The 13,326-nt window shown below is 42.5% G+C and overlaps 2 protein-coding genes across 3 annotated transcripts in view; both read left to right on the forward strand.

Moving 5' to 3' along the window:
• Window positions 1–13,326, forward strand: part of LOC136647360 (protocadherin gamma-C3-like) — a 270,585-nt gene that overhangs the window by 61,015 nt on the left and 196,244 nt on the right. The gene's annotated exons all lie outside the window — the stretch shown is intronic.
• On the forward strand, window positions 3,710–6,558 carry LOC136647423 (protocadherin gamma-B1-like). The gene is made up of 3 exons (XM_066622949.1): window positions 3,710–3,959; window positions 4,299–6,130; window positions 6,541–6,558. The coding sequence occupies exons 1-3, from the start codon at window positions 3,710–3,712 to the stop codon at window positions 6,556–6,558; spliced, it is 2,100 nt and encodes a 699-aa protein (XP_066479046.1).

Consider the following 13,326-nt stretch of genomic DNA (forward strand, 5'->3'; position numbering starts at 1 on the left):
AAGTTAGAGAGGCCATAAAAGGCAAGGAAGCTTCCTTCTGTAAATGGAAGTCTTGCCCTAATGAGGAGAATAAAAAGGAACATAAACTGTGGCAAAAGAAATGTAAGAAGGTGATACGGGAGGCCGAGAGAGACTGTGAGGAACACATGGCCAGCAGCATTAAGGGGAATAATAAAAGCTTCTTCAAATATGTTAGAAGCAGGAAACCCGCCAGAGAAGCGGTTGGCCCTCTGGATGGTGAGGGAGGGAAAGGGGAAATAAAAGGAGACTTAGAGATGGCAGAGAAATTGAATGAGTTCTTTGCATCTGTCTTCACGGCAGAAGATCTCGGGCAGATACCGCTGCCCAAACAGCCCCTCCTGACCAAGGAATTAAGTCAGATAGAGGTAAAAAGAGAAGATTTCAGACCTAATTGATAAATTAAAGATCAATAAGTCACCGGGCCCTACCCTAGAGTTATTAAGGAATTGAGGAATGAAATTGCTGATCTAATAGTTGACTGATAGTTGACTGATAGTTGACTAAAATATGCAACTTCTCCCGCAAAATGGCCACAGTGCCAGAGGATTGGAGGATAGCAAATGTCATGCCGATCTTTAAAAAGGGAAAGAGGGGGGACCTGGAAAAATATAGGCCCATCATTCTAACATCTATAGCGGGTAAGATGGTGGAATTCCTCATCAAAGATAGAATCTCAAAACACATAGATGAACAAGCCTTTCTGAGGGAGAATCAGCATGGCTTCTGTAAGGGAAGTTTTGCCTCACAAACCTTTTAGAATTCTTTGAAAAGGTCAACAGGCATGTGGATGCGGGAGAACCCATGGACATTATATATCTGGACTTTCAGCAGGCATTCGACACGGTCCCTCATCAAAGGCTACTGAAAAACTCCACAGTCAGGGAATTAGAGGGCAGGTCCTCTCCTGGTTTGAGACCTGGTTGAAGACCAGGAAACAGAGAGTGGGTGTCAATGGGCAATTTTCACAATGGAGAGAGGTGAAAAGCAGTGTGCCCCAAGGATCTGTCCTGGGATCGGTGCTCTTCAACCTCTTCATAAATGACCTGGAGACAGGGTTGGGCAGTGAGGTGGCTAAGTTTGCAGACGACACCAAACTTTTCCGAGTGGTGAAGACCAGAAGTGATTGTGAGGAGCTCCAGAAGGATCTCTCCAAACTGGCAGAATGGGCAGCAAAATGGCAGATGCGCTTCAATGTCAGTAAGTGTAAAATCATGCACATTGGGGCAAAAAATCAAAACTTCACATATAGGCTAATGGGTTCTGTGCTGCCTGTGACAGATCAGGAGAGAGATCTTGGGGTGGTGGTGCACAAGTCGATGAAAGTGTCAACCCAGTGTGCGGCGGCAGTGAAGAAGGCCAATTCTATGCTTGGGATCATTAGAAAAGATATTGAGAACAAAACAGCTAATATTATAATGCCATTGTACAAATCGATGGTAAGGCCACACCTGGAGTATTGTGTCCAGTTCTGGTTGCCGCATCTCAAAAAAGACATAGTGGGCCCATCTGGTGGGCCGCTGTGAGATACAGGAAGCTGGACTAGATGGACCTATGGCCTGATCCAGTGGGGCTGTTCTTATGTTCTTATGTTCATTATAGTCAATGGGGCTTACTCCCAGGAAGGTGTGGATGGGATAGCACCCCCAGAGCCCAATCCTATGCATGCCTGCTCAGAAGTAAGCCCCATTATAGTCAATAGGGCTTACTCCCAGAAAAGTGTAGATAGGATTGTGGCTCAGCGCCCTTCCTCTAAAAGCCCCAAAGTGCAGGGAGGGTCGCTTTACGGAGTTGCAGGCAAACTGGCAAGGAAAAGGGACTTTAAGGGACCCTGAAACCTTAGGTTGGCGGCCTCAGCAGACTCAACTCGCTATGTACCTGCTTGCCTGCTTCTGGCTCCCTCTTCTCACTCACTCCGCAGCTCCCACCTCCTGGCTCCTCCTGGTTTCTCTTGTTGGCCAATCAGCAGGCAGGCAGGCAACAACCTCCGTGCCCAACCCTATGCATGTCTACCCCATAGTAGCCAACGGGGCTTACTCCCAGGAAAGTAAAGATCAGGTTGCAGCCTGAGTTGTGCTCAGTAGTAGGAGCAAGCTCCAAGCAGACTCTTCAGCTGCTGTGTGGGATGCAAAGCAGCGGCAACCAGCCCCTTCCTTGCTTGTGCTGCCTGCCGTGGGAGGCCCAAAGCAGCCGCTTCTCCCGCATGCGGGCACGCAGCTGCTGCCTGCCTCCTCTGATCCTGCGGCACACCTGAGGCAGCCTTGTGGCACACCAGTGTGCCGCGTCACAGAGGTTGAAAACCACTGTTTTAGGCAAACAGATCCAGGAAGTCATAAATGATGCTTCCATGTTAGAACTAATGAACTAAGGAGCTTCCCCTTGGAAGAGGGAACTGTGCATCTTCAGTACTGTACATCTAACCAATCAGAATAACTTCCTACACTTGATCTTAGCCAAAAGACTGAAAAAGACCTGATAACTTCCTGATATGAAAATATAACGGCAGAACAACCATCACTGAAGTACCAGTATCAAGAGATATTGTTTAGATTGAATAACCAATCCTGGAGCAATTGTAATACTGGGCTAGGCAGGCCCTTGTTGGTTCCTCAGTCACCTAGGCTTTATAAGTGTCTGCTGAGATTACACTTTACAAGTGTCAGTCTGTCCAGAGCAGCTGCATCAAAGAAAAAAAAAAAGAATCATATTGGCTGGGTCTAGATTGAATGATCTGACTCAAGATCACTAGTGGAAAGATTTCTTTTAGATTGTGCACAACATTCAAAGTGACCTTTGTACTTTCAGACTTTTATAAGCACCTTGCCTATTTGGATCATGCACCTTAGAATAGATGATATTTCACAAAGATTCCCCATACTATATACAATGCTTGCTTCCCCTCCCACTATGCAGGGGAAAAGTTTTTCTGTGTAAAATAATGCCACAATTCTGACACAGAATGCAAAGAGGTTCTTAATAATGTGGAATTCACACAGTTTTTCTGTGATAGAACTCAACGATTTGCTCTGAATCACAAGCATTATTTCTGCATCACCAGAAAATAATGTGTGAAAATGATCTAAAAGGAGAAGAAATCTGTAGTTGGCTGAAAAGAGAGTAGAATGTATGATCACAGTTACCACTCAGAAGCTCAAGAGCCTGATTTGTACACCAGAAACCATGGTATTTTGTAGGATTTATTTTAAAAGCCAGTGTCTGGACAGAGACATTACCATGAAATGAAAAATAATTGAAAAAGAAAGAAAAGGGAAACTGTTGCACTCATCATATACGCTTGTGGAAACCCATGCTTTCATGTCATGTTTCATCCTAATAAATCAATGTATGATCACGTCCTACTTTTGTGTTTTTTAAACTGAAGAGAAAGAATCTTTTGCAGTTCTCTATCTGAGCCTCAGGGTGTCACTGTTGACCAATGTGGTAGCCAGAAAGAGGACAAAACCATTGGTGCTTTTTTCACTGTGGCTGTTTCATCAGTGCAGTAATGAAGAAGAAATCAAAAGAGTGTAAAGCCTGAGCTGACTTGCTTAGAAAAACAAAAAGAGAACCATCCTGGATGGCACATCTTGAAAGATAAAGACTGTTTCTCAAATTTCCAGTCTCCTGTTGAGAATTTTACCTGATCACAAAACGTTGAAAAAAGGAGACAGCTTCTTTGTCAGAGAGCCAGATGGAAAGAAGACATGAAGGAAACAGCAGGGCACTCCCAAGGCAAGTGTTCCTTTTCTTACAATTGCTTTTCTTCTGCCGAGCTGGCTCCGAGCAGATTCGTTATTCAGTCACTGAGGAGCTGGCAAAGGGTTCCCTGGTAGGGAATCTTGCTAAGGATTTGGGACTGAATGCCAGAGAACTTACAAAGCGCAATCTGCATGTTGTCTCTGTGAATGAAATGCAGTATTTCAGTATCAGTGCAGAAAATGGCAACCTCTTTGTGAATGACAGAGTGGACAGGGAAGGAATATGTGGTGTGGCTCCACTCTGTCATGTTAATTTGGAGGTGGTCGTTGAAAACCCTCTGAATATTTTCCATGTAACTGTAGCAATTCAGGACATTAACGATAATGCACCACATTTTGCAAATGGAAATATCAGGCTAGAAATCATTGAATCCACTTTACCGGGAACCAGATTTCTCCTTGGGAATGCTGAAGATCCTGATATTGGACTGAATTCTGTCCAGAATTACCAACTCAGTCCCAATCAGTACTTCACTTTGGATGTTAAAGAGAGTAAGGATGGAAATAAATTTGCAGATTTAGTACTGCAGAAAACACTTGATCGAGAAAGTGAACAGACTCTGCACTTGATCCTTACTGCCCTGGATGGAGGTGAACCTAGAAAAACTGGAACTACCCAGATCTGGATTAATATCACTGATGCCAATGACAATTCACCAATCTTCTCCCAAGAGATTTACAAGGTCAGTATAGGAGAAAATGTTCCAGTTGGATCACTTATACTCCAGGTTGTTGCTTCTGATAAGGATGAGGGTTTGTATGCCGATATAAAGTATCACTTCAGCAACATACCAGTAAATGGGCGCCAGAAATTCAACCTGGACCCAACCAATGGCAGAATTCTTCTGATGGAGTCATTGGATTTTGAGGACACTAAAGAATATGTAATAACAGTTGCAGCAAGAGATGGAGGTGGATCAGTTACACATTGCAAAGCTGAAATAACTGTTCTTGATGAGAATGATAATGTCCCAGAGGTAATCTTAGCTTCTGTGTTTAGCCCAGTTCCTGAAGATGCTCCCTCTGGAACAGTTATTGCTCTAATCAATGTAAACGATAAAGATACAGGCAACAATGGAAAAGTTACTTGCTATATATCAAATAATTTACCCTTCAGAATTCTTCCCTCATCTAACAACTACTACAAGCTCCAGACAGATAGCACTTTGGACAGAGAAAGAATTCCTGAATATAACATTACAATCACAGCCGCTGACAAAGGCACTCCTCCTCTCTCCACACACAAAACCATCTCACTGAAGATTTCAGATATCAATGACAATTCCCCTGCTTTTGAGAAATCTTCCTACACCATTTATGTGCCAGAAAATAATCCTTCCGGAGCCTCTATTTTCAGTATCAAAGCCTCTGATCCAGATGTGGACAAAAACTCACGAATCACATACTCCATCCTCCATAGCAACATTGAGGAACTTCCTATCTCTTCATATATCTCCATCAATTCTGAGACTGGCACCATCTATGCACAGCGCTCCTTTGACTATGAACAGTTCAGAGAGTTTCAGCTGCAAGTGAAGGCCCAAGATGGTGGTTCTCCTCCTCTCAGTACCAATGTTACAGTGAGGGTGTTTATTCTAGATCGGAATGATAACAGCCCTCAAATCCTGTCCCCTTCACAAGAAGCCAAGGGCTCAGCCTTGTTTGAGATGGTGCCCCGTTCAGCAGAAGCGGATTATCTGGTCACAAAAGTGGTGGCTGTGGATGCTGATTCTGGACACAATGCCTGGCTCTCCTACCACCTGACTCAGGCCACTGAGCCAGGGCTCTTCACTGTTGGTTCTCACACTGGGGAGATCAGAACAGCTAGGCCCTTTGTGGAAAGAGATGCTGTGAAACAGAAACTAGTCATTATGGTGAAGGATAATGGGCAGCCCTCTCTTTCCACCACCACTACTCTGAACCTGGTGTTTGCCGAGAACTTTCAGGAAGCCCTTCCAGAAATGAAAAACCTGTCAGAGGTCTCTGGGTATCAGTCTGATCTCCAGTTCTACTTGGTTCTAGCCTTGGCTTTGATCTCCTTCTTGTTCCTCTTGACAGTGATTGTTGCCATTATGATGAAGTTTCGACAGTCAGGGAATCCCAGATTTCTCCAATGTTTTGGTCCTGTTCCCCACACCAAGAATGGTGCCATATTTCCACCCAATTTTGAAGATGGGACTTTGCCTTATTCCTACCAGCTTTGTCTGTCCTCAGAATCCAGGAAGAATGAGTTTGCCTTCCTGGCACCCAATATTCAGATTGCGGAAAATATTCTTGGTGGCAACAAATCTGATGTGCCTTTCACAGGCAGTGGGGAGAACAATTTAAATTCTGAGTTGGAGAGTATAGACAAGGTAAGTTTCCTTTTAAGAATTATTTTGTGTGAACATTCTTTAATTGAATTGGAAATTATCACTGGCATCTAGGTTTTGAGATATTTCAGAATAAAATTGATTTATTTTATTTACACACACGTGTGCATGCACACACACACACAGAGAGAAACACATCATAGTTAAGTATATTAAAGATACTAAAAGGTATAATACAGTTGACCTTATGTGAAACTTTTTGTGCTATAGTGATATGTTTTATTATGACACCAATGAAAAGAAGTTTCTTACTTCCAACAAGAGTAAATTTCAAGGCAAAATGTGGATATCTGTCATACGTTTCTCAACTATTCCTGTGGGTGGTTTGCTCATCCAGTCCATATGATTGCAGGGTCTTGTGATAATTTTCATGTGTATGTGCCCCATTATAGATTAAATACTACAGATAGAACTTCCTTCTCCCTTCACACTCCTTCAAGCAGCCAACTTCAAGTCAGCAGAGTTTATAGCATATATAGTACAGTAGTCTAGTCATTGGGCTGAAAGTGGCTATCCATATTTTTTCTCTCTGTTTACAGCTATATTAAATGTTGATGTCATAGTACAGGCCCAACCTTGTTATACATGGATTTTTTATACACGGATTTCACTCAGCACGAATGGCCACTGCAGATGAGAAGGAATGTGCTGATCTCTGGAGAAGGGGAAAAATGCACCCCTTTAAAATCACAGTTAAAAAACTGCTTTTCTTACTGTTATAGAGAGACTGTCATACAATCAATCATGCAATTAGGTATAACCTAATTATTCATGAATTTTTCACCCGTGGAAAAATCCATGAATTTTTCTATTGCAACAAAATGAGAAGGGCCATTTAAATTAAAGGAAAACAGTTTAATAATAGCCTTGTTAATGCAAGAGAGGGCAGCTTCACTTAGAGGTAAGTGACCCCTCCCTTTCCCCTGAGCACGTGAAAGAAAGATAATCACTTTGCTGTGGGTGAAGGAAGGGGTTGCCGGTTCGGACTGAAGCCTTTCTAAGCGCCTGGAGACAGACTGATTGATAGATTGTCTGCCTAATGACTCTGCCTTACATCACAAAAGTCAGCAAGGCTGTTTTTAAATCACCTAGCAAAGGGACTTCGGGCACAATCCTAACTAGGTCTACTCAAAAGTAAGTCCTATTTTGTTCAATGGGGCTTCCTCTCAGGAAAGTGTGGTTAGGATTGCAGCCTTTGTTTTTTAAAATGGATTTGCTTTAATATTTTTGTCGATTTTTGTCATCCATGTGAGTTCTGGGAACGGAACCCTTGTGCATAATGAGACTCAATTGTACTTGGTGGTAAAGGCTTCACTAAATATGGGGTTGTTGCTTTTGTAATTGTACTAATCTTTTTTTGTGTACATATGAGAAGCTAATGAGAAAAAAGATCAATAAAATATCTCAGCCAATGTTATTAAGCTTGACTTGAAGGGGGGCATCAAAGATCCCTCTAATAAAGTTCCTTTAGAGCTTGTAAATATAGATGCTAGTTACTGAGCCTAATAAGGGAGCTTATGCATGCAATGTCAAGGTTTAGCTCTAGCACCCATTTGTACTAATGATGCTGCTGAAGAGCTCCCAAGAGCTCAGAAGTGGAATGTAGCACTTTTGTTATGTTCCTCTCCAAAACCAGGTAAGAATTACATCTAAAAAGTTCTTCTCCGGTTTGGATTTTTAATGCAAGAGAGGGAAGAACTGAAACCTTGCCTGCTGCCAACCACACATGCACACTGCCTCTAACCCCCCCTTCTCCCTTATCTTTTTCATGGCTCTGGTAGTAGTAGCTGGAGAATGGATCTCTCTCTCTCTCTCTCTCTCTCTCTCTCTCTCTCTCTCTCTCGGCCCAGGCCATGACAAAACAAACTATATAATACAATACAAATTTATTGTGTAATCTCAACCTCAATCTCAGCCTATCCAGGGCTGCATTTCCACTACAGCTTTAATCAACTTTCAATTGCACTTCTGTTACTCCCAATGCATTCTGTAGACTGTAGTTTGTTAAGGGTAGATCTAACAGCTCTCAGTTTCCTTAACAAATTACAGTCCAGAAGTGCATTGAAAGTGGATTAAAGCTATGGAACAGTGTTTCTCACTGTGGGTTGGGACCCGCTAGGTGGGTCGCGAGCCAATTTCAGATGAGTCCCCATTCATTTCAAAATTTTATTTTTAATATATTGGACTTGATGTTAGCATGGTATGTGACTGCATTTGGGGAAATGTTACACATCTGTACTTTTAACAGACTACTATGTATATGCTTTTAACAAAGAGAGTCAATGGGACTTACTCTTGGGTAAGTGTGGGTAGGATTACAGCCTAGGATTGTTAAAAAAATTTCCTGCTTGATGACGTCACTGATGGTCATGACATCACTTCTGGTGGGTCCTGACAGATTCTCATTCTAAAATGTGGTTCCCAGTGCTAAAAGTTTGAGTACCACTGGTAGAGGAAATGCAAACCAAGTCTTCCCAAAAGCACCAACATGTATTCGTACAATTCAAACATGGAAAGTGAAACTTAGATCAGAATGACTAGGCCCCAGTTGTAGTTCACCCAGTTCAGTTCACAGATTTCCCAGGCCCCAATAGTCAGCTCCACCCTTTCTTCTAGTTTGTTCTTGTTTCTTCTAGAACACATGCATTGGATCAAGTCTACATGTGTTTTGCCATTTTTTGAAGCTGAAATTTACAGCATGAATACACGTCTGGAGCACAGAAGAGAAAATAAAAAAGAGGAAAACAATTACAAATTAGAAAAAGGCTAGACAAGTTTATTTCACCTGGGCTTTGTTTCAGAATCATGTTTCAAAAATCATAGTAATGAGGGAGATGGTGAAAGTCAGACCATGGATACCCATGCATTATTAGAAAAAGCAAAGGACTTTGCTAGGGGAGGAAAAGAAATTCAGGGCCCAATCCTATTCAACTTTCCAGCACTGATGCAGCCATGCCAACAGGGTGTGCGCTGCATCCTGTGGTGAGGGAGCAGTCATCCTGTCCTCCTCAGGATAAGGGAACATTTCTTCTGTTACCCTGGGGCAGAACTGCAGCTGCATTGGCACTGGCAAATTGGATAGGATTGGGCCCTCAGTAGCACTACTCAAAATTAGGAAACCATCCCATTCTGATAAAAGTTTTCCTCGAGTTTCAGTCTTGCTCATACTAAGTTAAAACTGTTGATTAAAAGCTTGTTTTAAAAATGTAGTAACATCTGATTTGTAAGAAAATTTAGGAAGGGGGGAGGCAATTGGGCATCTTGCCCCAGGCCCAATGCCTGGCAAGGCCATGTCAAGGAGCAATGATAATTGTAGTTTTTCTCAACACTGGGAACTGGGAAAACTACAACTCCCGTCACTTCTTAAAACTGCCATGCTGTGGTGATTATGCTCCAGCAGCAGGGAGGAGAGGAGGGAGAGAGATGTCTCTTTATTCTCTGGCTGCTGCTTGGACCATAAAAAAGAAAAGAAGGGAATCCACTCAGAATTGGGCTTGAAAATAAGTGCCTTTTTCTTAGTAGTATGGCATAGTTTCAACCCCAAATTCAAGGTTGACTGGATGGGGTTCATCCACTGCTCAGTTGAATTATACCACTGTCATGTACAGCTAGAATTTCATCATAAGGAAAACAATATACTAGTATGTTGAGCTGACGTAAAAATTCAGAAAAACACAAGGATATTAGTCCTCCACTGATGGTACTAGTTAAGAATTCTGGTGGGAGAATCACGTATTTAAATGCTCTCCCTTCTTACCTATGAAAATATGGTAAGTCAGGGGGAAGTGTCATAGCCTACAATTCTTCCTCACGTATTAGTATTCTATTTGCAGAAAGGTTTTATATGTACAGATGGGAGGTTTTATATGTGCAGATGGGAGGGAGCATTTTACACTGAAAGGGTTTTGTCCCAAGAAAAAGTATGTTTTCTGAAAGTATGATTGGTTCCACTCATTACATACAAACATGCAATGTCTGAATTCAAGAAGCACGTGTTTGCAGACATACAGGTATACTTGTAACTCAACCAGATTCTTGAGCTCTCTGTCAAGTGAACAGCTGGAAATGGCTCTAGAAAGTGTGCAAAATAGACAATATAACTTTCCAGCACTTTAGTTGTTATTCTAAAATGAGGCCAAGTCTCAGTTGCTTTAACTGTTTATAGTATTCATAGAGAGTTGCCCAAATATTACCCAAAACCAAGGCTGTCACTACCTTCACGGAAAAGAAATGCACTTGTAACACATAAGCATAAATATGGCAAAAATTACCTAAAAAGTAATTTACTTCCAAATGAAGATCCCTCTTGCAGTTCTCACCTGAGACTCAGAGTGCCGCTGTTGGCTCATGTACTGCTCACAAAGAGGCTGGAAACTACTGAACAAAGCTTACTGCACTGTGGCTGCTCAACACCGTCTTTGGATCCGGGAAATAGCAGAGCTCAGAGACATGCAAGCACTTTTGCTAAGAGAAGAAAACCACTGAGATATATAAATATAAATCCAACAGAAATCAGTGACATTGTTTATGCTCCCATCTTGTGTATTTCTGTCCTGATGAGGATTTGAATCTGCTCAGCTAACCAAACAAGCAAAAAGCAGGCAGCCTGAGGGATGGACAGCAACCATAAAGACAACAGCAGATCAGTAAGAAGGCAAGTACCTCTCCTCTTATTATTCTCTTTGTTCTACCAAACGGCCTCGGACAACATTCGGTACTCAATCCCCGAGGAAATAGAAAAGGGCTCCATTGTGGGGAATCTTGCCAAGGATTTGGGACTGTCTGCTGGAGAAATAGCAAACCACAATCTGCATGTTCTTTCTCTAGTTACAAAGCAGTATTTCACTATCAGTGCAGAAAATGGGAACCTATATGTAAATGAGAGGATAGATAGAGAGGAAATATGTACAAAAACTGCACTGTGTCAAATCAGTTTTGAAGTTGTGGCTGAAAGTCCAATGAACATTTTCCATATAACTGCAGAGATCCAGGACATTAATGATAATGCACCACGCTTCTTGGATGGGGATATCAAGCTGGAAATCAGTGAATCTGCTTTGCCAGGAACTACATTTCTTCTTGAACAAGCCTTAGATCCTGACATTGGGATGAATTCTCTCCAGGATTATCAGCTTAGCACAAATCAGTATTTTGTTCTGGACGTTAGAGAAAAAAATGATGGCATAAAATATGCAAAATTAGTAATCAATAAACAGTTGGACAGGGAAAGTGAAAGCAATCTACACTTAATCCTTATGGCTGTAGATGGAGGGAAACCCTCCAAAACTGGAACAGCGAAGATATGGATTAATGTAATTGATGCCAATGACAACCCACCAGTCTTCACTAAAGAACTATACATGGTCAACCTGAAAGAGAATTCACCCAAAGGATTTTCAGTAGTGCAAGTGAAAGCCACAGATAAGGACGAAAGTTCTTATGGCAAGATCAACTATAGTTTTAAAAAGATAGCTGAGAGCTCACATCAGAAATTCTACTTGGATCCACAAAATGGAATAATCACAGTTAAAGAGGCTCTGGACTTTGAGGAAGCAGAGAGATATGAGATGGCAGTAGAAGCAAAAGATGGAGGTGGGTTGGTAGCTCATTGTAATGTTGAGATAAAGCTCTTAGATGAGAATGATAATGCCCCAGAGGTGACCCTTGCTTCCCTATCTAGCCCAATCTCAGAAGATTCCACACCTGGGACTCTGGTAGCTCTTATCAATGTGAATGATAGAGATTCTGGAGATAATGGGAAAGTTACCTGCCATATAAACAATAATCTACCATTCAAAATAATGTCAACCTCCAATAACTATTACAAGCTTCTGACAGATGGTCCCCTGGACAGAGAACATACTCCAGAGTACAATATCACCATCACAGCTGCTGACAAAGGGACTCCCCCTTTCTCAACTCACAAAACCATCTCACTACAGATACTGGACATCAATGACAACTCTCCTGCCTTTGAAAAAGCCTCCTATGCTGTCTATGTACCAGAGAACCATCCTTCCGGCTCCTCCATTTTCCGAGTCAAAGCCTCAGACCGAGATCTGGATCGTAACAGTCGAATCACGTACTCCATCCTCCACAGCAACATTGAGGAGCTCCCCATCGCTTCCTATATCTCCATTAATTCTGAGACTGGCACGATTTATGCCCAGCGCTCCTTTGACTATGAACAATTCAAGGAGTTTCAGCTCCAAGTGAGGGCCCAGGATGGAGGTTCCCCACCACTCAGCAGCAGTGCCACAGTGCAAGTGTTTATTCTGGACCAGAATGACAACAGCCCTCAGATTCTTTACCCTGCTCAAGGAGTAGAGGGCTCTGCGTTGTTTGAGATGGTGCCTCACTCCGCAGAAGAGGGCTACCTGGTGACCAAGGTGGTAGCAGTTGATGTGGACTCTGGACACAACGCCTGGCTCTCCTACCATCTAGTACAGGCCACAGAGCCAGGCCTCTTCACAATTGGGTCACATTCGGGGGAGATCAGGACATCTCGGACTTTTCAGGAAAGAGATGCTGCAAAGCAGAGGCTTGTAATTCTAGTGAAGGATAATGGGCAGCCACCGCTTTCCGCTACCGTGAGTCTCAACCTGGTGTTTGCTGAAAACTTCCAAGAGGCCCTTCCAGAAATAAACAATCAATCCATGGACTCCGGCTATCAGAGTGATCTACAATTTTACTTGGTGCTGGCCTTAGCTTTGATCTCCTTCTTATTCCTCTTGACAGTTATTCTGGCCATCCTGATGAAGATAGGACGATCTGGGAATCCCAAATTCCTCCAGTGCTTTGCTGCTGTTCCCCATTCAGACAATGCTGTCATTTTCCCACCAAACTATGAAGAAGGGACTCTTCCATATTCCTACCAGCTCTGCTTGTCATCTGAGTCCAGGATACATGAGTTTTCCTTTCCTGCCCTCAATGTTCAGGCTGCAGAAAATATTTTGAACAAGTCTGATATGCCTTTGACAGGCAATGCAGAAAATAAGCTAAACTCTGAGATGGATAAAGCCAACCTGGTGAGTTTGTTTTAGCAGCACCTTCTATGCACCTTGCATAGGATTGCACATTTTTTTCTCATTGTGAGTGAACAGTTTAAAAAATGATGAGTAACTGAGTCCACAATCTCCCAATGGGCATGTGATATATTTTAATTTCCTAGGCTGCAT

This window comes from Tiliqua scincoides, chromosome 4 (genome assembly GCF_035046505.1).
Source record: "Tiliqua scincoides isolate rTilSci1 chromosome 4, rTilSci1.hap2, whole genome shotgun sequence".
Taxonomy (NCBI): domain Eukaryota; kingdom Metazoa; phylum Chordata; class Lepidosauria; order Squamata; family Scincidae; genus Tiliqua; species Tiliqua scincoides.

Bases quoted from the DNA above. Each gene is read 5' to 3' on its own strand.
- LOC136647423 (XM_066622949.1), top strand. From the start codon at position 3,710: ATGGAAAGAAGACATGAAGGAAACAGCAGGGCACTCCCAAGGCAAGTG. The intron at 3,960-4,298 runs GCAACCTCTTTG...TTGCAGATTTAG, and splicing joins CAGTATCAGTGCAGAAAATG to TACTGCAGAAAACACTTGAT.